Below are 26085 nucleotides of genomic sequence, written 5' to 3'. Positions count from 1 at the left end.
AACAATTTTAGACTCGGTATATCAGTACAGTATAAGAAAATAAATATAAATCAAAACAAAACAACAATTTCTAAGAAAAGCAATACACCCTTGACAAGTTAAAGGTAAAACTACAAGCCTAATAAGAGATACTTTTTCAATTCACATTTGAAGAGGTGTCTTGAATGAATAGTTTTAATGTTTTCTGGAATACTGTTCCACACCACTGGACCAACAAATCTGATTGAAGTCTGGCCTAAACTACTGTTAAATTTAGGGGGATGAAGAATACTTTTATTTTTAGACCTGGTGCCATAAACATGCTCTAGAGGGGAAAAATATGAGTTAAAATGTGGGGGGAGTCTGTCATGGAGTGCATCATGAACAAAAATAGCGACTTGAAACTTAAACTGCTTATGTATATCAAGAATTTGAAGTTTTTTGAATAATGGAGCACTATGAGAATAATAATTACTAGCTGAAATAATACGTACAATTCGTTTTTGAATTAAAAGAATGTCATTAAGATAAGTTTTAAATGTACTTCCCCATACTTCCAATCCAAATGAAATATGAGGTAAAATAAAAGTGTTATAGAGCATAACCAATGTCGACTGTGGTACTATCGTTCTCAACTTATAAAAAATTCCACATAACCTACAAATCTTTTTTTTCACCTCCGCAATATGATGTCTCCACTTTAACGCATTGTCCATGAGAACACCAACGAAAGATGTGTACTCAACTTCTTTCAAAGCAACGCCCTTCAAAGAAATAGATCCCCCAGCCCTATTAAAGTTTGCTTTCCCCCAATAATCATGTAAACAGTTTTCGCAGCATTAATAGTCAGTTTGTTAGCATCACACCACTGAATCACCTTCACAAATTCAGAGTTAATATCATTTAGAGAAAGTGCGTTTGATTTGCTTATAGGATGAAACAAATTTGAATCATCGGCATATAGCCTAAAATTGAAAAAGACTGAGGAATTGGGGATATCGTTTATGTAAATTAAAAAAAGTGTAGGGCCAAGTATGGACCCTTGTGGTACACCACATGCTATATATTGCTGCTGTGATTCAGTACTGTCGATCTTAACATACTGACTTCTTAATTTTAAATAGCTTTTAAACCATAATAACGGTACCCCTCTAATGCCATAATGCTGTAATTTGGAAATTAAAATATCATGATTCACGGTGTCAAATGCCTTGGCGAAGTCGATAAACATACCAAATGATGGATCTCCACTATCTATCTGATCAAGTAAACATTGTATAAGACTTATAAGGGAGATTCGACAACTATGTTTTTCTCTAAAACCGTACTGGTGATCATACAAAATATCTAACTTTTCTAAATACTTAACTATTCGACTATTAACAACTTTTTCAAAAACTTTACTCAATACTGGTAGAATTGATATTGGTCTGTAGTTGCCAACATCATTAATATTACCTTTTTTGTATAAAGGTAATACACGGGCGACCTTTAGGGGATTTGGATATTGTCCAGTTAAAAAGGACAGATTTATAATGTGACATAATGGAGTACAAATATAAATACTTGCTTCCTTGACAAGTTTAGTGGGAATTTCGTCACTACCTGTTGCTTTACGGATATCTAAATTAGCAATTAAATTTACAATCTCATTCTCAGTAACAGGTTGAAAAAAGAATGAGTTTTTGAAACTATTACTCAAATAATTTTGAAAAGTTACATTGTTCAATTCATAATTCTTTTGCATCCAGTAAAATTTTTCATATTGTCATATAATATATATTTGTTTCTGCTCATTTGAAAACTGATTATTTAACAATAAGAATTTTGATTTCAGAAAGAGTAATATGGTAAATGTCACTATGATTTGTGTTAATTAACCAGCATGATTTTCCTTGCATATTTGAGGAAGAATGTGTCCTAAAGCTGAAAGTTGAAAGTTGAACTCACTCACTATCAGTTAGACTCTCACCAGTCGCTTGTACCGCTTGGTTTCGCGTATTGGCGTAGCTTCCGGTATTTGCTGGTACGCGTACGTACAAGCGACTGTTACGCCTCACGCAATCCCCCTTGCTATTACATATTCATGAGGTATTGCATCATAGTAATGGGTGGGGTAATTATACCATATTTGGATAGTGGAAGGTCATCCTTCAGGTCATACATTCATGTGGAGTATAGTATAAGTTGAGGTTTCCAGTTTCTGCCGTGATCGTAAAAGACTAGAACTTACTGAATAGAATGAATCAATTTTCAAACTTTTAAAACTGATTTTTAGCATTGTATTTGTAGTCAAAACAATTGGGGTTCGGCCGTCCCTGGATTACGTCTAAGTGTCGTCGGGCCGCGGGCTGTCGACCGTGCTAAGCCATACGGATAAAGTAAAGTGCTATGAGCAGAGGGAGACTGCCGTTGTTTGTAACGTCTTGTCGCGATCGTAGCGTTGCTCGTGTATTGCTCTTGCCCGTCATATACATGTATCAAGGGATACTGTGCCTGAAAACCTAACCCAACAAGTTTCTATGTCAGTAAAACAACTTTTTGATTCCATGATCCCCATTAGCTGGGCCCTTCCTTTACCACAGCCGCGCTGTGTTTCTATGTCAACAATCATTGTCTGGGAAGCGTGTACAATCGAGGAATAGCGCTGCAGTTTAAGCCGACCCCTATCCATGTCACTCGTTGTGACGTCACCGTCGCCTTTTTCATACGGTTCTGTGAGGGCTCATACAAGGTATAACAGTCCTCGTGCCTTCAGCACTCGATCTCGCACCTTCAGCACTCGATCTCGCATCTTCGGCACTCAACCTCGCGCCTTTGCCACTCAATCGCCTACGTTGGATTGCTACCGCACTTTAATAAAGTGAATCTGGTCAAAGAAGGCATGAGGGACTGTCGACAGTCTAACTATCAGTGGGTGAGTTCAACTCATTATCAGTTGGTGAGTTCAACTGGCTATCAGTGGGTGAGTTCAACTGGCTATCAGTTGGTGAGTTCAACTTGCTATCAGAGGGTGAGTTCAACTCACGATCAGAGGGTGAGTTCAGCTCGCTATCAGAGGGTGAGTTCAACTCGCTATCAGTGGGTGAGTTCAGCTCGCTATCAGTGGATGAGTTCAACTGGCTATAAGTTGGTGAGTTCAACTCGCTATCAGTGGGTGAGTTCAACTCGCTATCAGTGGATGAGTTCAACTCGCTATCAGTGGGTGAGTTCAACTCGCTATCAGAGGGTGAGTTCAACTCACGATCAGAGGGTGAGTTCAGCTCGCTATCAGAGGGTGAGTTCAACTCGCTATCAGTGGGTGAGTTCAACTCGCTATCAGTGGGTGAGTTCAACTGGCTATCAGAGGGTGAGTTCAACTCACTATCAGTGGGTGAGTTCAACTTGCTATCAGTGGGTGAGTTCAACTCGCTATCACAGGGTGAGTTCAACTCACTATCAGAGGGTGAGTTCAGCTCGCTATCAGTGGGTGAGTTCAACTCGCTATTGGGTGAGTTCAACTCGCTATCAGTGGGTGAGTTCAACTTGCTATCAGTGGGTGAGTTCAATTCTTTATCAGTGGGTGAGTTGAACTTACCTGTTGATGTTTGGTCAGACATTCTGTGCCCAAAACTTCCAGTTGTTTCATTATGATCTGTATAATCTTCAAACTCCTCAGAAGAAGAGCCACTTCCACCAGATCCAGTCTCTGTAGTGACAGCCTGTTGTGTAGCTGCTCCTGAAGTGATGACTGGCTGCACCGTCGTGTGTGCCATAGTGCTCATCTGTTCTGTCTGTGATGTCGTCTGAGCTTCTGTCTGTGATGTTGTCAGGGCTTCTGCTTGAGTTGTTTCTACCCTTTCTTGAGTTGTAGGTTCCTCATTGTCCACAACTGTCGTAACTGAAGCTGTGGTTTCTAGAAACGTGAAGCAATCAAGAATCATTGAGTACAGTAACAGCAGTGGAAACATTAGCAGGCTTTATATTTTCAATGTTATATTTAGATAGACTAACTTTTCAAAGCTAATCATATTTTTTTCTATCCATTCTTTCACTTCACACTTATGGCAATGACAATGACCTTCGGCAGGATCTACAAATTACATTTTATAGACTGTGTGATGAACAGTTGACATCTATGCTCAGTGGTTTCTCCAGGTATCTCTCACAAGGGGGAAATGTCACCTACATGAAAATTTGGTGGAGATTTGGTTTTGATTGATGGGACTATACTAAATTCTTATTTAAGTTATGCAAATTAAGATTTTTTAGCAAAGTAGCAAATTCAGATTATAGCATAGATCAAATGTCAATAAAAGACACTACTGTTTAATTATTTTTTTCATCCGGTAAATGTTGAATAAAGTAGAAACCTGTAAAAATCATTTACCTTTCATTCAAGTTCAAATACAGTTTTGAAATTTTGGGGCAAACTCGCGCTGATAGTTTTATCACATTCTTCTGTAGGTAGTTGGTATCACTTTACTGCAGCTAGAGTTCATGACAAATATTTTACATAATACAGCAATTACATTTTCCTTGTGGATGACAGAATGCTGTAGTCAATTACGGTTGCATTACAAAAGTAAATCTCACTGTCATTATATGTTTACTGTAAACAAGTACGCCCTCAACGGCAAAAACAGACATACTTTTGTTTATTGGATCAGCAATCATGCTGTGCAAATCTGCCAATACTATACAACACTCTCATCATAGGGACTTTTTTCATGAATGCATGTTAGTTGACAATTTTCTACGAATGCATGATATAATTTGTTCGATTGTAAAGATTATACAATGCAGGATACAGGGCAGATGAATATTCCACATTGATAAAGAATCAGAAGTATAAAATTTCAATACTGACACAAGATAATTAATTTAATTTACATAAATGAATATTAATCTGCCCAGTATCTTGCACTAATAGGTGAAGATTTGTAATTCCACTGTTACGATTATCTAACTATCAGCTATCTCTCCGCAGACCAATCTAAATTAGAATATGATACACTTCTTGACATTAAAGGAATTTGGTCACTATGGTAGCAAATCATTTTCACTTGGCACGAGTGAAAAACTGTGCACTGCCAAAACTGTGTTAGTGCTACTGAAGTTCAATAAGTAAACTTGGCTACACCTCCCTATTATAATTCGCAGTACATTTCAATATGCAAATTTACAATGACAGACTATCACTATGGATTAGGAAGATGTCAGCTCAAACATCATGGAGAAAAACATTTCCATGTTTGATGATGCCATGGATAATGCACAGTAGATAAAATGAAAAACAATGATATAAGACTATTATTATAATAATCATTTACATGGAAACTTACCAATGTAATTCACACAGCAATTTATGTTACAATAAGATGACTATTAAAGACTTGACTTGTAAAATTTACGGTCTCTTAATCATGTTAATCGTTTATAGCTTTTGACTTCAAAAAGCTCTCTTACTGTTTATGATTACCTTGAATAACATTGTATGCAATGATTATCTTGATGAATTCAAAGAATACTTAGATGAGGTCGTTGATTGAACTAGACATGAAACTTGTAACATTTTCTAAATTAAACTTTTACCATTTAACCTACACCATGGATGTGGATGATTTAGACCAATGCAAAACTGAAAGTTTGTTTTGATTTTTTTGCATGGCCTTACCTAAAGTTCTTTTGTCATACTCATGCAAAGTACTTCTCAATCTACTAATGGTAGCAGACTGTCTGACCTTGGGAGTTGTGTTACAGTAAGGTAATGTGACCTTTGCTGGTGATGCATTATGGGAAGGGTGAGTGACCTTTGGCAAAGCGGTGTCATGTGCAGCCATGGTTGTGGGCATGCTTGTACTTTGAGAGGACAATTTTCTACGAATGCTTGAGACTTTTACTTGTGTTGTGGAAGCACTACTTTCATGCATCATGCTTTCTTGTGCTGTAGTGACTGGTGTTGTAGTAAACACAACAACTCCTGAGCTATCAGATTTGAGAGCAGCAGTGTGTGATGATGTTGTTACCATAGTTACATTTGGGACAAATCTCCCATTTGCCGTTTTATGAGCTGATGGAGTAAGCCTGTCAGTGACTTTCTGTGAAGTTAGCAAAGGCTTTGATGCAAGTTTCGTTAGCATGTTAGTTGAGGTAGAGATGTTAGTGGTTGGAACGACTTTGTCAATGGTATTTGGCATGGCATCTTCACTAGGCATTGTTGAAGTAGCGGGTGCTTGCTCATGTGAAGTCAAGCCTGTTATATAATTAGTATTACCTGCTAAACGGGTAAGTAAGATAGTGGAAATAGCTGTATCATTTGTTACACTTTGCAGGAGTTCAGTATGTCTTTGCTTAATTCCTTCATTTGGCATGATATTATTATTATTATTTTTATCATTATTCATAATGGGTATGGTGTGATGCATGATAGGGCTGGTGGGTGCGCTATTGGATATAGACAGTGACCTGAGACTGTACCGGTATAATTGTGTACCTGAAATGCCAGGTTGATGAGATGATGCCATAGAGGGCGCTGTGTGGCTTGACGAGGGGTAAGTACCTTGAGGCAGTGAGTCAGAAGTTTTGTTAGAAGTAGGAGATGTACTGTACAGAATGGTCTTGATGGTGGAAACAGATGGTGTGACAGACTGTGCGACAGATGGTGTGACAGAATGGGTCACAGGTAGTTCGTGACCGGTAGAGGAAGAAGTAAGAGAAGTTGTGTTCCCCTCTGGTGTAGCAGGAGACATATTTTGATAAGGTAAATGTGAAGACAGCTGTAATGCTTGGAAGAAAAGAGAAAGAATACATCAAGTTGAAGGTTAAAGTTATATCTGGTTGAGAGGGTTGAAAGGTCAAGGGTCAAAGTGATCAAGTTATGAGCTTATGGATTCTTTATCAGAGCTTCAATAAATATGGTCCTATTATGAAGGGCTAGTTCAAGTTCACAATCAAGACAATACTTATTTGCCATCACCATGGTTATTTCACTTGAAGGCATCCGCAGGAGTTCAGTTTAAAAGGATGACAATGGCAAGTGTCCTCATTGTATGTTCATACTTAGTCTCAGTTACCATGACAGCACTTTGTCTGCCCACCCTACACAAACTGGAGAGTCCCATTCAAAAATCTCAGAGTCAAGATGGCACAGTGCAAACAAGTACAGTGCTACTGATCGAAGACATAAAAATCATAGTTCCCATTCATTACCAAAAAGTACATCCAAACCCTCTTCTACATAACCTTGATGATATATTTTCCATGACTTTGTCTCAAAACATAATTTACATCATGGATTAACTGCTCCCAGGATGCAATGCTCTTGTCCATATCATGCCATCTTTGCTCAGAGATTTGAATTTTATATCCCCAGATTGTATAAGGGCAGATGAATGAGAACCCAAAGTGCAATCTAGGTAACTAAGGCATGGTTTAGACTAAAAATGTATCATCGTTAGATATCCCATGATTTAGTCTGATTGGAACACAGATATCTACCATTACATGTCAGCAAATCTCCTTGGTACACACCATACTATGGTGAGATTTTACAGATCAGCCTAAATTTTGTTGCTACTTGTACCCTATTGAATGTAAAAGTTTTAATATCTTGAAAAAATAATTTCTGCTTGGCGAGAGCGTAAATTGAAAACATTTGAAAAACTGGATGTTTGCAAGTTATCTGCAATATTTTGATGAAAATAAAGAATCAAAATTGCACCTGTCTTTTTTTGTTGTTGAAATATTGATACTTTTTATGAACAAGACAAGCAAAATCTATATGAACAAGAGATGACAATTTTGCAACTGCCATTACAGTTGCTGATAACGTTTTTGTAAAACAGCATAGGTACTTATACACAATTTGTACTTCACTCTGTTAACTGCCAGCAAAATGTTCTGACAAACATATGCTTACTGGCAATTCAAGATTTCAAGGACATTTAACAAGCTGAAAAGAAGATAACGTCCATGTGTACCAATCAGACGGAATTGTGGGAAGTTTCACATGCTGCATGTACCAAGAGAGCTCCTGTCAAAAACTGAATTCTTTGGTACACATTTCAATGAACACACTGGCATTGTTACTGGAGTGCTTACTTGTCTGAAATTTGGTTAGTCTTTTTTTTTTTTAGGTGACAATACTCATACTTTCTGAATAGCACAAAAGGTGTAATGACTCCTAAAGTGTTGAATTCTGTTATCATTTGCTTGTGTTCTAAATAGTGATATATTAATGTCATTGTATGCAGAATGTTATAAGTAGACAGTGAAATTAATTTTACTGTGTAGTAATTAGCATAATTAGACTGTGGGATTGAAAAACGTGCCTTTAAAGTTTTTCCAGGATTCATGTTAAGTTTGATGCAATTTATTAGACACTACTGAATACAGACAGACATTTGTCACTTACTTGTTGGGGTAACTGTCTCTTTTTGTCCGTCTGAAGAATTTGTTGGCAAAGAGGCATTTTGCGGATTGACAGTGTCTGTCTTACTACTGTTCCTCTCACTGTTTGTCACACTGTGCGTCATGGAAACACTTGTTGCAGATGTACTGCTTGTCACGTTCTCAGTTGTGACAAAACTCTGTGCTGTGACACTGTCACTTTTATTTGTCACGGATTCAGACACGGCTACAGAAGGTGATACCATTGATCCATTCTGATTTGGGGACAAACTAGCGGATAGGGTCTCTGTCGTTTCATTGGCTAGAATTTTCGACGCTGTTTCTCCCCCACTGATGTTTACTTGTGTTGTGTTACCATCACCGATGACTGACAGAGAAGTGTTTTCAGGCAAGGCATGCAATGAACCACCAATTCCTATCCATCCATGGGTCAGAAATTAAAATAATATTAAAAACACCCAAAACAAAACAAAAATTTACAGCAGAACTGTGGTGAACTCAGTTTACTGATCAGTTATTCTCTTAAACATTTGATGGCGTGATTTTGTTCTCACTTATGCAATCTCGATCAAATTAATGTTTTAGAGCTTGCAAAAGATTTCTGATGCACTATAACCTCTGTGACTGGAAAAGATCTTTTGAAGTTACGCCATTTTAGACACATTGTTCTTGACATCTTGCACATCTATGCGAGTTTGAATGCACAAAAGTATTGCTTTCATGAGGAAGAATATGCCATAAATAAAAGGTGTGTAACATGTTTCAAAATTAAACATTCACAACAGTACAACTGTAAAGATATACATGCATATGTGGACACAAATTTTCATCATGAATGTACCATAAAGATATAAATTACGGCAAAACACTAAATCAAGTGTTATCTATGATTTGGTAAAACACTGTACATATATAAGTATGCTTTGCAGAGACAGACACCAGCCATAATTTATCTTGTCACCTCTTTGTCACCAGACACTGGTCTTACCATATTGTTTTCAATGCAGAAAGTCACACCTACCTTTATATTTATGGGGGGAAAGATTTAAATCATGTATATTTTTAAAATAATTACCCTATTCACCTTGTGTTTAAATTGTTTATCTATCAATTCTCCATTCTATACTTTGTACCCAAAAACAAAAACCCTGTATTTCATTTTCCAAGTTGAAGGTCGAATGCGCCTCAGGGAAAGAAATTCCGACTCAAAAATTGTTATAATACTTTTTTGGTATGCCACTTGAGGAGATTCATTTTTAGACTTAGAGAGTAAGAAAAGTTTTCATCATCTAATTTTTGTGAAAATTTAAAATTCAATTTTCCCGATAGAGTTAACAATGGAATGGTGGCTACTTTTGAATGTTAAATGTCAGTAAATATTGGATACTTCATGCCAAAATTGGCAAAGTGACTCTCGAATTTTATTTTTGATTTTGAAGAGAATGATTGAAAGTTGTTTTTGAGGAAAATTTCAGTGTTTCAGTGTTTCAATTCCAAGGTGGATACTTCCCATTTCAAGGTCCCATTTCAACATTGATAACAGTCGGAACAGACCAAGTCGTGATGATAAATAGGTAAGTGAAAAGGTACAATCACAACGAGACATGCAGTGTGTATAAAATCAGTGACATGCAATTTGTCAAAAACACGCTTCCAGTGTTCCACAGAAACAACTGATCATCAGAATACCAAGACAAAATATAAACATGAGAATTACCTACCACAGATATTAACTCGAGGCATCATACACTGTGAAAGTCAGTTTTTAACCTTTTTCTAACTTGCCAAAGGAAACTCAAATACCTTTCACTTTCAGGAGCAGGGTTAACCAAACATATTTTCTAATTGGATGAGCAAGTTCCCTCAAGTTTACGAGCATTTGAAATTCAAATAGTCATCAATATGCTTGTCTACTCTACGATATAACTAGATTTTTGATTTCACAAAGACAAGGTTGTGGCAACTTGGTTCACAAAAGCTAAAAGACTTGAAAAGAATTGTAAAAATTTGAGATTCATGAATTCTGTCCCTTAGGTACATTTCTGCTTAAATTTTTCTGAAAAATATGATTATATCTATGATGCATCTTGAGATCTCTGGTCTTAATTTACCATTGCCAGGAAATGAATGTATATTGTACCACAACTTTATTTTGATCGTTGCCATACAAAATATGTACACCCAGAATTCATAATAATGGCTTTCATGATGACAAAAACAGATGTAACATTGAAAGTGCTTGCTTCCTTTGAACATGAAACTGTAAGAACACTGTAAGCTTGTTTTTGAAAACAAATAATAAACTTGAAAATTTCCCCATCACCTCATGCACAGGGTATCTGATGATCAAACTGCAAATCTCAAAAAAATTCAACCTCTTAAATTATTCTCCATTATCAAGATTGCATTTTGTCATCAATAACCTCTGTTGAGGGTGAAAGTACAGTATGGCACCAAAAACAGAGAGCAGTGTGGGTATAATAATCTCAAGGTTACCCACAATGCTATGGGACTTGAGACTACATGTACTTCCTGTGGTGCAAGTGGTTGTTTGGGAATTTAAACCATTCACAACCAGTACAGAGAAGCGCCCTCTACTGGTGATTAAAATCATTCACAATCCATGCACATGGGATGATATGTTGTGACGTAAACATCATATTACACACAAGGCTTTCGTTGCTTGATGCAAAGATTCATAGAGAATATGCAGTAGCTTAGATCTGATCTTGGGACAGATTTTTAATGTCTCTTTCAAATCTGAAAAATTTGTGAGAACTGCCTTCTTCTGTTATCAGTACAAACAATTTATATTATTGAACTCCCCTTGATTACCATAGTTTCTATCTGCAATATTTTAACATTCCAGAATTTTCTCCTCAGTTAGATTTCTGTTCGTAATATTTTTGGTGTGAATAAAAATAACCAAATAGCGAAAATGATTCTGTAGAGCTACAAGGACACAGAGGACAGTGAAGATTGAGTGATTGCATCTATCTTCCTCAAACTTAGTTGTGAAAGACAAACAGTATTACATCTGGACACATGTAATATACGTACATGTACGGGTATATATACTGACGACAAAACATCAATCTCTGAAACATTCTCTGAAATTGCGACATTGAGGCTACAAAATGACTATGTATGCTGTTTCAAACACAATCACACTTATGTACACGTAATACATTGACATATATCTATGTTACACTCTAATGCCAGTACAATACTCAGAAACAGTACCTTGATTGGAATCAGAGATCTCTCCATTGCCCTGTAAAACAAGCAAACATCAATAACACATGGTAAAACAAATCAGTACCAGCAAACAACTTAAATGTTCAAGTTCCTGCTCATGCAAAATCACTGACATTTTATGAATTGGGCTCCCAATAGTTATACTACAGCCTGTGATAAGACCCTCTGTGACATGTGACTTTGACAGTGCCCATATATGTATTTAAACTGGTGGCAGTCTTGTCATTCATGTACATTTAATTCATATAATTTCTGAAAGTCTAGTAAAAAAAAATTATTTTTTATGATGATTAACTTCCAATAAATATTTGTATTAGCAGATTCATGATTTGTGATTAGTATTTGTTCAGTGCCTCTATCAATGATATACACTCAGTGCATGAAAGCAGTGGAAAGAATATCACTACAAAAATTTGAAGTATTTGTATTCCCTTAACCAACTACCAGTACACTTTCTTGGTCTACCCCTTTATGCATGATGAATATTCCACCTGGTAAACACCACCAGTAGATTTACAACCAGTCTTTTTTATCGCTGAGAACTGAGTTTCTATTAGACATGGATTCACTTGTCTACAAGAACAATTCCTTGAATAAACTACACTGGCTGCATCAAAAAGCCAAATACTGGGTATTTCAACATATGGGTCTTGACAAAGAGATGATAGCTTTCTGGTCGTGGTTATTATGGTTACATTACCAGTGATAATTTGCATGAAGTATTTCCGGGGGGGGGGGGGGGGGGGGGGGGGGGGCTGAGGCAGTGCAAAGCAAGAGCTCTACATAACTTACTTCTTCAGTATTCATGACTGAGGTGGAATCTTTTTGAGTTGTTTGATCGACAGCAGTGGAAGCTTCAGGCTCAGGAGTTGACCAATCAAAGACATCTGCTTCTTCAACTACACCACCATCGACTTCTCCTTCCGAGTCTTCAAATCCTATTTTTTTAAAGGAGTTGAAATCAGAAATCTTATTCTAGTCCAGCGTTTCCGTTACAATTTCAAAACTTGTGTACGATTTTACGCAACTGAGTTTTTATTTGCGTAAAATGTATTCAAAATGCGTACGGCAGGAATCAGTATCTGAAGTGAGCTGGGCAGTCTTTTCTGTAAAACTTGGGGGTTTCCTGTAATGCGCATGCTCTATTAACAAAAAACAACAACCTGGGGGGCTTCAAGGTGTAGCTGAACATTTGCCATGCCCTGATGCATGTCCCGTATATGATCGTCGCATATGTTATTTGGGAAGTGTTACGGGTGACCATTTAGACTCTGTCGGGTTGCATTCTTGAGAGGTCCCGCTGGACTTTGAACGGTATCTGCTTTTGTTGGCCCTTTGAAAAACACTAATTTCGTAGTCAGAAGGTATTCTCTTTGAACATGAACTCATTGGGCTGCTCAAACGTAGACTCGATTGATTCTCTAATTTTTTGCATCTGTAGTGCCATTGTCTGTACAGAACTGATTGACATGACGTTTTGTGATGATGAAATACAATGTTGCATAAAGTGCTGCGGTCTGCTAAAGTCTAAAATGTTGCAATATCATGATAAATGTCACTTGCAAGTAGGTGCATATGTTCTATTTTTGTCCTGCATTGAACCACAGTTCAGGCAATGTAGTAGTTTTGGTCAAGTACGTCGCTGTCATTGGGCGGCATTTCTCAATGCGTATGGTTTACGCAGTCATGAGTTTTTTGCGTATTTCCGAACAATTTTGCGTATAAAATACGCAGGATTTTGCGTGTAACGGAAACACTGTCTAGTCTCTTTCACAAAATGTCATAACACCATACTAGACAGTCTCTTCTCGTGGTTGTGTAATTGCATAAATTATGCATTTGAAATTAAAGAAGTTGTGATCTTAAAAATTTACTGAATGTGCAAAAACTAGGGGTATAAAATATGGCTGTCTGTTAGCTGTTTACTTGTGTCCAAAATTCAACACTGTTGTTGCTAGTGATGTTACCCCATCAGAAAGGATAATATTTGCCTCTTAATTCAGGATTAAATTTGTACAGACATGCAAAGAAGAGTATGGGCAAAACACTCAGTAAAATACAGTACTTATGATTGGGAGAAATCAGTGAAATTTTTACTCCAAAATACTGCGGTTTGAATTTAAGTACAATGCACTTCAGGGACGGATATTCAGAGACTCAATTTTTTACAGTACTTGTCTGGTCTACCACTTGTAGGGATCATTTTAAAGCTCTTGGAGAGAGAAACATTTCACCTTGTTAGTTTTTCTGAAATCAAAAAATCTATTTTTCCTCATATATTTAACGCAGAGATTGCGGCTATTTTGACTTCAAATATCAGTAAAAAGTTTAAGACTTTCACTTTTGAGGCAAAAACTACCTTATAAAACTTGTGCAGCTGTATGCTTTTGTAGACTTTTTACTTTGTTAGGGACAAAATGATGAAAGATGCGGAATCTTGAGTTCAAGATTACCAGCGTATACTTTCTACCTCTTGAGGGCAACATTTATTTGCCTAAAATATTCCCTACGAAGGTGTACACTATTTATATACTGATATTCTATTCTATGCTATTCTATTCTATTCTATTCTATTCTATTCTAAGGCCAATGTACAGAGACTAGGAAGGTTATATCTGAGTTTTACATTGTCATTAAATGAATCAATAATAATGATGATGATATTCAGTAAAACCAAGAAGCTACAAGTTTCCGAGATGCTGTGCACTGCCGGTTCTATTCTATGAGTTTCAAAATTTGATATGTTCCTTTGTGTCCGGATGAGTCATTCCTGATTTACATACAGTATATGCTGGAATTTTGAACATATAATGTAGTGTATGGTGCTGTGTTGCATCATGGAAGCTATCTCACCTTTAAGACGTACGATGACAGAAGTAAATCCATCGTTGTCTGTGAATACACAACTCTCTGGTGGATCACACCAAAATTGGTAACAATTTGGAGAATCATCTTCCACCGCAAATGACACAACTGTGCAGACATCTGTGTGCGCAGACAAGACACAATGTTACTGTTTGTAATGGGATGGGGAAGAGAGAGAGAGAGAGAGAGAGAGAGAGAGAGAGAGAGAGAGAGAGAGAGAAATATGACAATAGATATATGTCATATAGTTTGATAGGTTAGATACAGTGACATACATGTTGACAATGTCAGGGTGTAGACATACATGTATCTATGAAAAGACGAAGTGTTGAGTGGGGGAAAGGAAGTCAAAGATGAGTTTAGAAATGAAGAAATGTTCACTGAAACTGTAGGAGACATGTAAATGTAGACAAAGTCTGATTGACAAATATCACACAAGATAGTGTCAGTGAAAGGACAGGGTGAGACAGATGGACACAACTGAGTTGTACATGAAGATAGATTTACAGACATGTTAACAACCATGTCAGGGAACAGGGAAACAGTTGAGAGTAGAAAGAGAAGACTGAAATGGACACTGTGAGATGTGGACAATGTCACGGTGATAGACATACAGTCATGTTGCCAATAGCAACAGGGAACAGGGAAATACATACTGTTTATGTGTATGAACACTACCAAGGGATGAGAGTGGATTGAAGACAATAGTTTACTCAGTAAAACAATGGCATGTAGATAAAGTCAGGGTAAAGACATGCAGGTGTGTTGCCAATAGCGTCAAGGGACAGGAAATACATGTACATGTACCGGTACAAGTATATGCACCACAGATGATGAGTACAATAGTTTACACACAAAGACAGTAACAAGCAGGTTAAGTCAGGGTGACAAACATTTTGCCAAAGAATTAGGGACAGGGATAAAGACAAAAGCGACAGATGGGTGAAGAAATGAGGATTGCAATGGACACAGAAAGACAAGTACATGGACAAGGTCAAGGTGCAAGATACATAGACAACAGTATATTATGCAAATGGCAGAAACAGGATCGCAGAAATGAAGGAAACAAAACATCATAATATTATTATTTCTTATGTGATTATGTCTCAAATATGTGAGTCGTCAACAGTACAGCAGATGTAAAATGAATGTGCATGAAAAAAATAATTGATTTGGGATGCAACAGCTGGTTGTCAGGGGAAAATATAATTGCAATAGCTAGTCATCAGATTGGTGGCATACACAGGTACTGTACAGAACAAGATTTTGTATAGATCTCATATTGAGAAATTGTATAGGTACATTGTAAAATGTATGGTCAATATTTCCCATGATTAAACTTAAAACTAAGAATACAGCATAGATTTCACATCTTCCGGTATCCAATTTTCATCGTTGTTTCTGCTAACCATAGAACTGGACACAAAAAACTTGTTCATACATACCGCAGCAGCTATTATAGCACTCTTCAAGGGTTTCAGGATGAGTGGCGTTTAACATTTCAAAAAGGCCTTCTTGTTTCTTTGATGATTTCATATCTACTACTTGGCCTTCTTGGACATCGAATGTACACATATCATTCTCTACAAGTTCACAACTAACCATAACCATAAGGCAAAGTAGTAAAATAAAAGATCTGAATGTGTGGAGTCCTGGCATGATTGTGAGTTGTCTGTGAACTGAAAGAAAAAATGGATATTTGATATTTTTTGAATGTTACAAATCATGACAACAAGTGGAAATCAAACATTTTGTGTTACCTTTTACCTTAGCTACTTTCTAATAGTCCAGTGTTACAATTGAAAACAATGTGACTGAACCAAATGTTGCTGTTTGAAAGGGGGTTGTAGCCTTTGCACCATGTCTACTACTGGAATCAAGATGAAATGCATGCAGGCTGGAACTTGAAGTTAGTCATCACCAATGCAAAGTGTTATACACGTAGCTGTGAAAACCATACTAAAACGGTTGAAAAAACAAGACTTCCTACAGCAATGTATGTAGGTGATCTGGAACCCTTTAACCACCATTATTATCAATGGCCAGTGTGCATGGACTTTCTTACTGGGAACTGGAGTGACTCAGCACATGCATTGTATACAGTATATGTTCTGGTGAGTTTGGCCTGCATGTACCAGTATAAAGGATGTACACTGTAAAAGAGGTATGAGGGAACTGCCAAATATTCATTGTCTCACTGATGATGTCACAGTATTTGGGAGGGAAAGAAGGAAAATACTACTAGTAACCTACTATGGTAATTGCAATAATAAATGTCAAGGAGGGTTAAGAATAATAGAGGGGATCATCTGTAAATCTGACAAACTATCATGGTGACAAATTCATGAGGGAGCCTAAATTTTCAAGCACAATGTTTGGTTCTGCATGAAATGAAATGGTGTAACTTTTTTAATTGTACATCACTGGTCAAAAATTTTGAATATTTGTTCAAAATGTGGTTTTTGAATTGAAAAAACTAAGGTATACGTATATTCATATTTATTAGTCAAGTAAAAGAGAAGCCCGATGAGTACATGTACATCCTTTGCCTGTATATTTGTACACTATTGGAGTAGAGAAAAGCCATCTTAGTTACAATTACATGTACCAGCATATTTCATAAAAAATTCAAACTGAATACAAAAGCTCTTGTTCATATATGGTACAGGTTTTTTGATACACCTACACTGCATGTTCCTAAAAATAAGTAGAAAATAAATCTCACTCCAAATTCTTAATTTCTTTTTGCTGCACTTGAAACTTTGTTCTTTTGAGACTATCAAGGTTAACCAATTTTCCCATCAAAATTTCAGTGCAACATTTTACCAATTTTTATGTATTTTTCAATAACTCTTTTGATACTTTTCCACCAAATGGACATAATTTTTCATTGGCAACAACACTTTTTGATTAAAATTTTGGGAGAAACCTGAAAACATTTGACTGACAAAATTTGACTTTTGCATTCCAAGGGTTAATTACATGTAACTATACAGTATTGCCCAACACCGGCACACTGCTTGCTCTAGACTATTGCCATTTGGTGGCATATTGTGTTTCTGACAAGTGAATTTGTACAGAGATATACCATGTTCTTAAGGCTACTTGTCCAACAGAGGTGGAGCCCCCCTCCCAAACTTAAGATAGAATTTACATAGACAAAAGTAGCTACATGTACCCCTCCTCAGGGCCACTGTATCCTTCAATTTTTAGAATGCACATTTAACTTACAATAATAGTTACCCCTCCTCCTGAAGCGAGTACAGTCAGGACTGAGAAATACAAAAACTAGACTATCTAGACTACGTACTGTATGTGTCAACATTGACAATACTGGTAGTATTAAAAGAGATATTGTGTAATGGATCCAGCTGTCAGTAATCAAAATACATCCCATTTTAATGCAAACCAATAAAATTTCCAGTATATTTTTAGTATTTCCATGTAATGTATTGTAATCCGTGGTGCATATTTTTTTTGTACCTTATTTCAGATATGTCGTGATTATGGTTGACCAATGCACCAGCTGTATTCACTACTTACACTGTGTTCTACGATGCTCTATCATTGGGCTATGATTAATTCTATACGTATGAAAGAATGCACTTCTTTACCTGTTGGTCTGGGTACCGCTTACAGCTAATACTAGCATACCACAAATAACACAATTAGAACTATTCTGGTACACCGTTCATACGTGAAGTGAAAAATGTAATGTGTGTAAGTTAAAAATGCTTATTGCATTGCAAAATATTGTGACTATGTCTTAGTAACATGAACACACATATTATATTTATCATGTTTGAATATTTTAAAATCTTGGTGCAATGTACACAAAAGGTACATTTCAACGGTATTGTCAATTCAGTGTTCTCCATAGCTTGGAAATATATAGGGCGACCAATATGCATAACAATACATAATTTGCATATTCTTTTGTTGTGAAAATGTATTCTTTTGTATAGTTATTGATATAGGAATTCAACAGATTGTTCACAAAAACAGCGGGGTTGCCCACCCCCTTGTGGAGGAACCCTGCAATAGTTACCACCATGTATATGATGTAACTATTTACAAATAGTTCTAATTGTATTTTGTACATTGTATATAAATACTGCTTTGCATTATGTAATTAATCAGTTACCCACAATTATGAAGCAATTCTGGAACATGTTCACTGCAGGTTACCATATCAAGATATGCTTTAAAGGGATTCCTCAAGTATTAATTTTACTCATAATGCTGCCCTAACATAGAATGTCCTTAAGGAATAGATATTCAGACTCTCAAACTTTTACATTTTTTTTTTTTTTTTTTTTTTTTTTTTTTTTTTTTTTTTTTTGGGGGGGGGGGGGGGGGGGAGGGGGGGGTGCATATATACTTGTAGGGGCTCAATTTGAAGCTGACATGTATGAAGCAAATAAAGTTATTCCTGGCTTATTTTTGTGAATACCAAAAATTTTTTGTTTCCCCATTGAGTTAACTTAGGCACAGCGACCTTTTCAATATAAAGTGTCTTTATATATTGGATAATTTGTTTCTCTAGCATAATTTTGCACAGTCAAACCCCAATTTTTATTCTTGAGTTCAAAAGGGAATGATTTAAAGTTTCACTGAGGAAAATTTGGGGACAAGTTTCGGTCTTTCATTTTTGAGACGCAAACTACTTCCACCAGAAGTTCTAATTTAGAAAGTTCTTTGTTGCTACATGTATATCAAAATTTTACTTTCTTCTTTGATGTCACTCAAATATTCATAATACGTGGCACCAAAAAAATGAAGGTTCAATCCTGCCACGTCTTAAAATTCCTTTCCTGACGACGTGAACTTTGAGATTTCAATCCTGCCACGTCTTAAAATTCTTTTTCTGACGACGTGAACTTTGAGATTTCAATCCTGCCACGTCTTTAAATTCCTTTCCTGACGACGTGTACATTGAAATTTCAAAACAATCATATTGACATTACTGTATAATAAAACATACTAGCCACTGTCAGCTGAGTTTGAAAAAATATTCCTCCATAAATTCATCCTTGTTGCTAGGCAACATCTCTGACTGTAGGTATTTGAAACTGTATTTCCAACTGGACTGTAATGTACATATTGTCTGAAGTCAGTTGGGATTGCACAGAATTAAATTTCAAGAAACCATACAAATGATTTGATATCTTAATGCTACTGGTACTTTGTGATTCTTCAAACAACATGATATCATGTACTTCCTTTTTTCAAATCTCAAAGTTGAAAAAATTTCAATGTGTACATTTCAAGCTAATCTGATAAAAAATCAGACGTAGAAATTGACTCATTTTTTGATGTTTATTTCACCTTCATTTCCTCTTTGATATTCGCTATTCACAGTTCCTCATCTCCTACACAACTACAACAAACGCAAATGCCATACAATATGAAGACTAAATCTAACATTATAAGATTATTTTTAATTTCAAGCCAGACCTAGGCTGCTGTGACTAGCTCCCCCTCCCCCACCCCACCTTCAAGTGTACTGGCCTGCTACATTGTATTTTCCCATGAAAATTTTTTCCCCCATCTTTGATTGAAAGGACATTGCCTACAGTATACATCTCCCAGGCTCCCTACTTTTCTTTCTGCGTTACAATGATACACTTCTATCTGGTGTCACCAGTCTAAATCAAGTTGTCTATTGCTGATCAAAGCAAACAATATGAGAAACAAAACATTTTAGCCTTTCTCAGCCCAAGATATTCAATAGCATTGTGTTGTATATTTTTTCAACGCTCAGGCTGTTCAAAGCTTTGATCACCCTGAGCATTGATATAGATTGGTGGCACCAGACTTTTTTCCTATGGTTGCTGGGAAAGAAATCAATACCACATTACTGCATTATTTTGTGAGAGACTGACGAGAAGTAATAATTTTGGGTCCATGTACATGGAATAGGGAAATGGTACATGTATGTGGGACTGAGAATACCGGTAGACTGCTTGTAAAAGACTTATATCTATCTACAGAGTCTGTTGGAATATGTAGTTTATCAAACAAGTTTGTATATCCATCATGTACATATTATAACATCATTCATCTGTTTTCATCACACTCCATGTAATCTATGTTTATAAATGGTAAATATACACATTAAATGTCTTTTAGCAATAATTCATTGTCGACATTTTATTTGCAAATCTACCATTAAAACTTCTGAATTGCAGATGTTTTATGTATGACTCAATATTAATCATTAATTTATAATTGATATATCCTAGACTTTGAATGTTGTGACTTTCAAAGCAAATGCTTGACACTGTAAAACATATGATTTCTGGAATATGGCCACACCTGATGTTCACTGTGAATGAAAACATTGTGCGCAGTTTGATGGCATTCAAACACGTCCTCTTTGTGTCAATGTTTATTTTGAAAATTATTTGAAAAGCAGACTCACAAAATATGAAAGGAACAAGCTGCAAGCAAAAGCTTCAATGCATTTTACCATTCTGACAATTAAAAATCTCAAATTCACTGGGAATTATCTTCATTACTCTGTAGTGATACATTTGAAAGAAACAGGTCAAGAATTCTTTTAAATATCCTTTGATCGGCCTTAAAATCAAACAAATTTAACAGCATGGTGCATCATGAAATTGTCAATGGGAAAAAGAATTCTTCTCATTCAGAGTAACAGCTTTGATTTTCATTTGAATTAAGGTTAACCTGTCGAGCGTCAAGGTCAATTTTTGTCACCTTTAAAAAATTCATCCCAACATTTTTTTGCCAAAATTTTGATAAGAAACTGTAGCCGATAAAATATGATGACCATTTGGTTCAAAATTCTCAAAAAAATTACAGAAAAATTCATAAAATCGTAAAGTGTTGCACTAAAATTTTGGTTAGAAAAATTACAGCACTCAGAGGGTTAACCTATTTTTCCCAGGGGTTACAGTTCAAAATACCCAGACTCAAATGTTTGGAAAATTATACAATATTTTTGATGAATTTCTAGATGAAGCTACAGTAGACAAGTTCCCCCCTGTTTGGTAAGTGATTTATTCAGAGTCAGTCAAAATAAATCTCCCGATAGAATTTTCAATCATATTTTCTGAGATGACATCAGCAATTGCATAAAAAAACAACAGCCATCTTACTGAATTCATGGATTCAAAATAGGATCATTAATTTGAAGTAACTTCATAAACCGTGTGATCAGTATAAAACTTTGGTCAATATTACATGCTTCCTAAACTATATCCTGTACTTTCTGTCCAAAATTGGCATACTAATGTAAATTGTTACGTTTAAAAACTGACAGGTATAAAGTAAGAAACAATGCAACATACATACAGAAAGCCTGTCTACAAGGGAAACTGTCGTCACAATTGCATCTGTGTGAGTTTCTTGTTCACAAACAATGTATTTCGTGCATGATATCTAGATGCACCTCATCACCATAGCTGCAACATTTAAATTATATGATGTAGATTATGACAGACATGTTTTAGCTTTCATCAATCACCATTGTACCTTGGATATAGTGTTGACATTGGTCGTATGGGTCCCATACGACCCTTTGAGCTCAGTTCCCATGATTGTATTCCTTTAAAGGGCTTCACAAACAAAAGGATGGTTTGATCATTTCAAAGTGGTGTTTTCAGGCATTAAATATTTATATATTTAATCCTGTGTTAATTAGTGGTTTTTCATAATAAAGCCGAAGTAGTATGTTCTACATATTGCATATAATTAGTGAAAATGTTTGCTTAAAACTGTTTCACCCACATATTGTATCCTTACTTGGTACAATGCACAGCAAATGTGTATTACTTAAATTGTTTGGTGTGCAGTAAATTTTCACAAGTTGGTTCATTCCGTGTCACCTCTACACTGAGTTTCCAGCGACATCATGTTGAGATGGATGGGCATGAATAGAATTGTCATGAATCATGGATCCTGCTTTCACAGCACTGACTTCAAACTCTTTGACTTTATTTTGGTGCTTTTATGTTGAAGCTACAGTCCTCAATGCCTGGTTTTAGCATCAGTTGGTGTTCACATTGACTGTTTATGTGATTTTAATAAAATGTTCTCTTTTTAAAGTGCTCTACAGTCATCCAATTTGTCTTATATAAAGCTGGTAAAAAAAACTGCCCCTTAAAGATTGTTTAGATTGTTTATGCTATGGGGAACAAGGCAATACATGTATAGTCTTCGGTAGGTCATCGATTTTGGATGCTGTGAGTCAGTGTACCAGTATGTTATCAGTTTGTTTGTACATTTAAGTATAAGACCTGTTTGGCTTACACTGGCCAAACAGTAACATGAACATATTTCAATGATGTACATGTATTTAATTTCTGGTTGACAACAGATGATGATATCTGTGTCAACATACAAGCATTTGGTCTGAGCAGTTATCAAGCAGTTGATTTCTAGGCATACATGTACTCATGAGCATAGTCGACTCAAAATAGAACATACCAACGTGTAAAATGAAACATTTCTCAAAATAAAATACATCAATGTCTGACAAGTTTTATCATACTTCTTATGCTGACCATTGTATTCTACGTGTAATTCTAACTGTTGAATACCATCATTTTTCCAAAAAGAACATTATTGTGTGTGTAATATATGGTTTTCAGTGTTTTAAAACTAACACAACCACTTGTTTGTAATGATATTAGGTATGTGGCAAAATAATCTCTGTGAATTATTTAGTATCAAGTGGGACATAAAATGTGTCACTCAAACCAACAGCACAACAGTAGAAACGGAAGGATAAATACTGCGGGAAAGAGGTCATCCTACATGTAGTGAAATAAAATGTTTTCTGTTTAGTTGTCTTTTTAGGGCAGTGATGGCTTTGTTTTTTTTTTAATATACAGATTTATTTATAGGGAAATTCAGTCTCCAAGAGCATATGTCTGTTTGTTGGACTAACCTTTTTCATGGAACAAAATGGATCTGTAGGTATAAACGATCATGTACCGCTATTAACTCCTTGATCCTAAGTACTTCTACTACAGTGCAGTACACACATGGTGTAAGTTTACACGGAAGTCACACGTCACCAACAGCATAAACTGGCGGAACGTTTTTGGTTGGATTCATACGTTTTTCTCTACTGTTTTTGAACAAGCGAGTCCTCCCGTGGGGTAATCAGTTAACTTCGCCGTCCTGTATTGGTTCGGTCGAAAATCTTCGCTCAGTTTCAAAAGTGCAACACGAATGAGAGTTCACAACACCACGTACGTACGTGCCAGCGGCCCAGCACTGACAGTCTACATCGGCGAACACAGTACACGTTTGTAATAACAGAACGTTTACCATGGTAACGTATTCTCATTTCTCTCGACCAACACCACCCAAAACACACTGAAAGTCTACTCACCTATTTTGGGAGAACAAAAAGTGCAGATGATGGAATAAATAAAAAATATTTCAGGAAGTCCACTATTCGATGTTTCAGTACAGCGCCATGTTGGCTTGTATTTGCATAAACGACGTGTTTTGCCGGAAGTTTGAGGTCACAGAGGTCAAGATGCGTATAATCTGCAGACGCGATGTTTGAACTTGTTGTATATTGTCTTCAGATTTCACGTTCGGAAGAAAAGACGTCGGCGCAACTTGTTTTATAACTCAAACCTTTTTTCACGTGAAACTGCGTCACCGATTTTGAATGATGATGAGCTTTCCATGCCATGTGTTGCCGATAATCAGACCATAATATTTTTTTATCGTCATTATAGGCCTAATCCGGCCCGAGGTCGGATCGGCGTCACGTGCCGAACACTACTATACTGTGTACAGCCTAGGGTAGGGTAGTTTATTATTGTTGTTGTTGTTGTTGTTGTTGTTGGCGGTGGCGGTGGTGGTGTGGTATAATTGTCTTGTGATCTGAATTTCAACCCTACCGCGTCATAGCTAATCTCAGCTGAAACACTGAAGAGGACCGTTGGCCGAATCGTTGAAATCGATTTATTCGAGGAAGTGTATGGTAATCAAACAATTTTGCGGGAGTGTATTTTCATACTATATATTATTACATATGCACCAAAGATGACCAATCTGTTAGCAGCGAAATAAAGTTGGTATTATACAATATAGGCCTAGTCCCTCTATTTATTTATTTATTTTTGTATTTTCTCAAAAACTGTGAAACTTTTCCGAGTATTTTAGCTTTTGATTGAGCTAATTATCACTGTTTTTAAATATTTTACTAATTGCTTGCTTTCAGCAAAATATTTTACGTGTTTTGCCAACTGCAAAGCATTTGAAAACAGGTCACGTGTCATTAAATAATGTTTATATAGAAAACCATGGTTAAGATGGTTTGAAATCAAATGCTTACAAAATGTGACTTGACTGTCAACAGTCCCTGGTGCATTTTGTCTTATTTGAGTAGTCTCTCGCATATGCGACAGTGGGGAGAGGGGAATCACAAGCGTAGGGCGCAAGCGTAGCGCAGAAGGTTCGCCCTGGGGCAATCCGAGTGCTAAGCACATCAATTTATGCTTTTGCTTCTCCCCATCATCTTTGTGTGCGTGAAACACTACACCAATAAGCAACAGAAAATGCAAAAAGGGCTGTCGACAGTCTACATGCAAAATGTGACCACATGTTCAAACATTGGTGACAAACGTACCGTTTCGAGTTAGATACAGCAGACCTTAACAACTAAATAATTTTCGAGTTGCCGCATTATAAGCTTACCACAGGTGACGCGGATGATCGACCAAATCCACCAAGAATTGAAATGATGATATTTTCAAGAACAATACGGACTAATAGGAATCCAAAACATCTCTCCGAAGATTGGTTACGATGGTAAGTGAAATGCAAAAATTGAGAATTGAGCTTTGATCTTGAATGCACTGTAGGCCTAGACCCTAAACGTTTTGGTTTGTTTTTGTTTTGTTTTTTCTTGTTTGTTTTTGGAGTGTAAATCCATAAACTTGTATTTTCGAGTGCAAAGTAGTCTTACATACATATTACTTACATATAAATGACTGGATACTTGCACTTTTTGTCAAATGAATATGTTTACGGGCTGATTCAGTAATTTCACAAATAGGAGAGTTGTTTGAAAGAATGCGGTCTTTTTTAAATTAAACGAAAATATATGCCAATAAAGGTTTTACAAATTCCTGAATAACACCTTTCACAAGGATGGGTACGGTTTGGCCATGATCAGTGAGTATCGAATTATTCTGATCTAGATTCTTCATCCCACCCCTGGGATCATTGGGGGTATTTCCACATGGGTACGACTGGCATAGCGCCACCATCGGTGATTTGTGAAATTTGTAAATTATTTGTATTGAGAGGGCGAGGGGGTAGTGCGGTCATTCAAAGCAAGTCACGATCGGATATATTTCAAACCGTATACCTCGATCTCACCTCATACTTCTTCCTAAGCTGTGGTATGAATATTTTATCTTTGGATGTGCAAAACACACAATTTCACACTCAGATTAATGCAAACAGTGCTCGAAAAAATCGTACAGGTAGTGAAATAATAAGTCCATTGAACCTATAGCTTTATGGTTAGGTCCACATCCATTGTGATCAATGCTGAGTGTGGGTCTGCTTATTATGGGCAATGGGGCTGAGCAG

General features: G+C 36.4%; 1 protein-coding gene across 2 annotated transcripts in view; it reads right to left on the bottom strand.

Annotated features, from left to right (window-relative positions):
- The window catches only part of LOC139152304 (uncharacterized protein C11orf24 homolog), a 28805-nt gene extending 4815 nt beyond the window's left edge, over positions 1-23990 (bottom strand). The window contains exons 1-8 of one of the 2 annotated variants that reach the window (XM_070725449.1): positions 23861-23990; positions 15939-16172; positions 14482-14613; positions 12421-12566; positions 11614-11644; positions 8375-8785; positions 6455-6745; positions 3557-3874 (exon numbers count right to left, since the gene is read on the bottom strand). In XM_070725449.1, coding sequence (XP_070581550.1) covers positions 3557-3874; positions 6455-6745; positions 8375-8785; positions 11614-11644; positions 12421-12566; positions 14482-14613; positions 15939-16152 — 1543 coding nt within the window. In that variant the 5' untranslated portion in view covers positions 16153-16172; positions 23861-23990. The remainder of the gene's footprint in view (positions 1-3556; positions 3875-6454; positions 6746-8374; positions 8786-11613; positions 11645-12420; positions 12567-14481; positions 14614-15938; positions 16173-23860) is intronic. The other variant, XM_070725456.1, reaches the window with a different exon arrangement.
- Positions 23991-26085: the final 2095 nt, after the last annotated feature.

The sequence above is a fragment of the Ptychodera flava genome, chromosome 2 (assembly GCF_041260155.1).
Source record: "Ptychodera flava strain L36383 chromosome 2, AS_Pfla_20210202, whole genome shotgun sequence".
Classification (NCBI taxonomy): domain Eukaryota; kingdom Metazoa; phylum Hemichordata; class Enteropneusta; family Ptychoderidae; genus Ptychodera; species Ptychodera flava.
The sequence above is the reverse complement of the archived record's forward strand: the minus strand, read 5'-3'. Positions and strand labels throughout refer to the sequence as shown.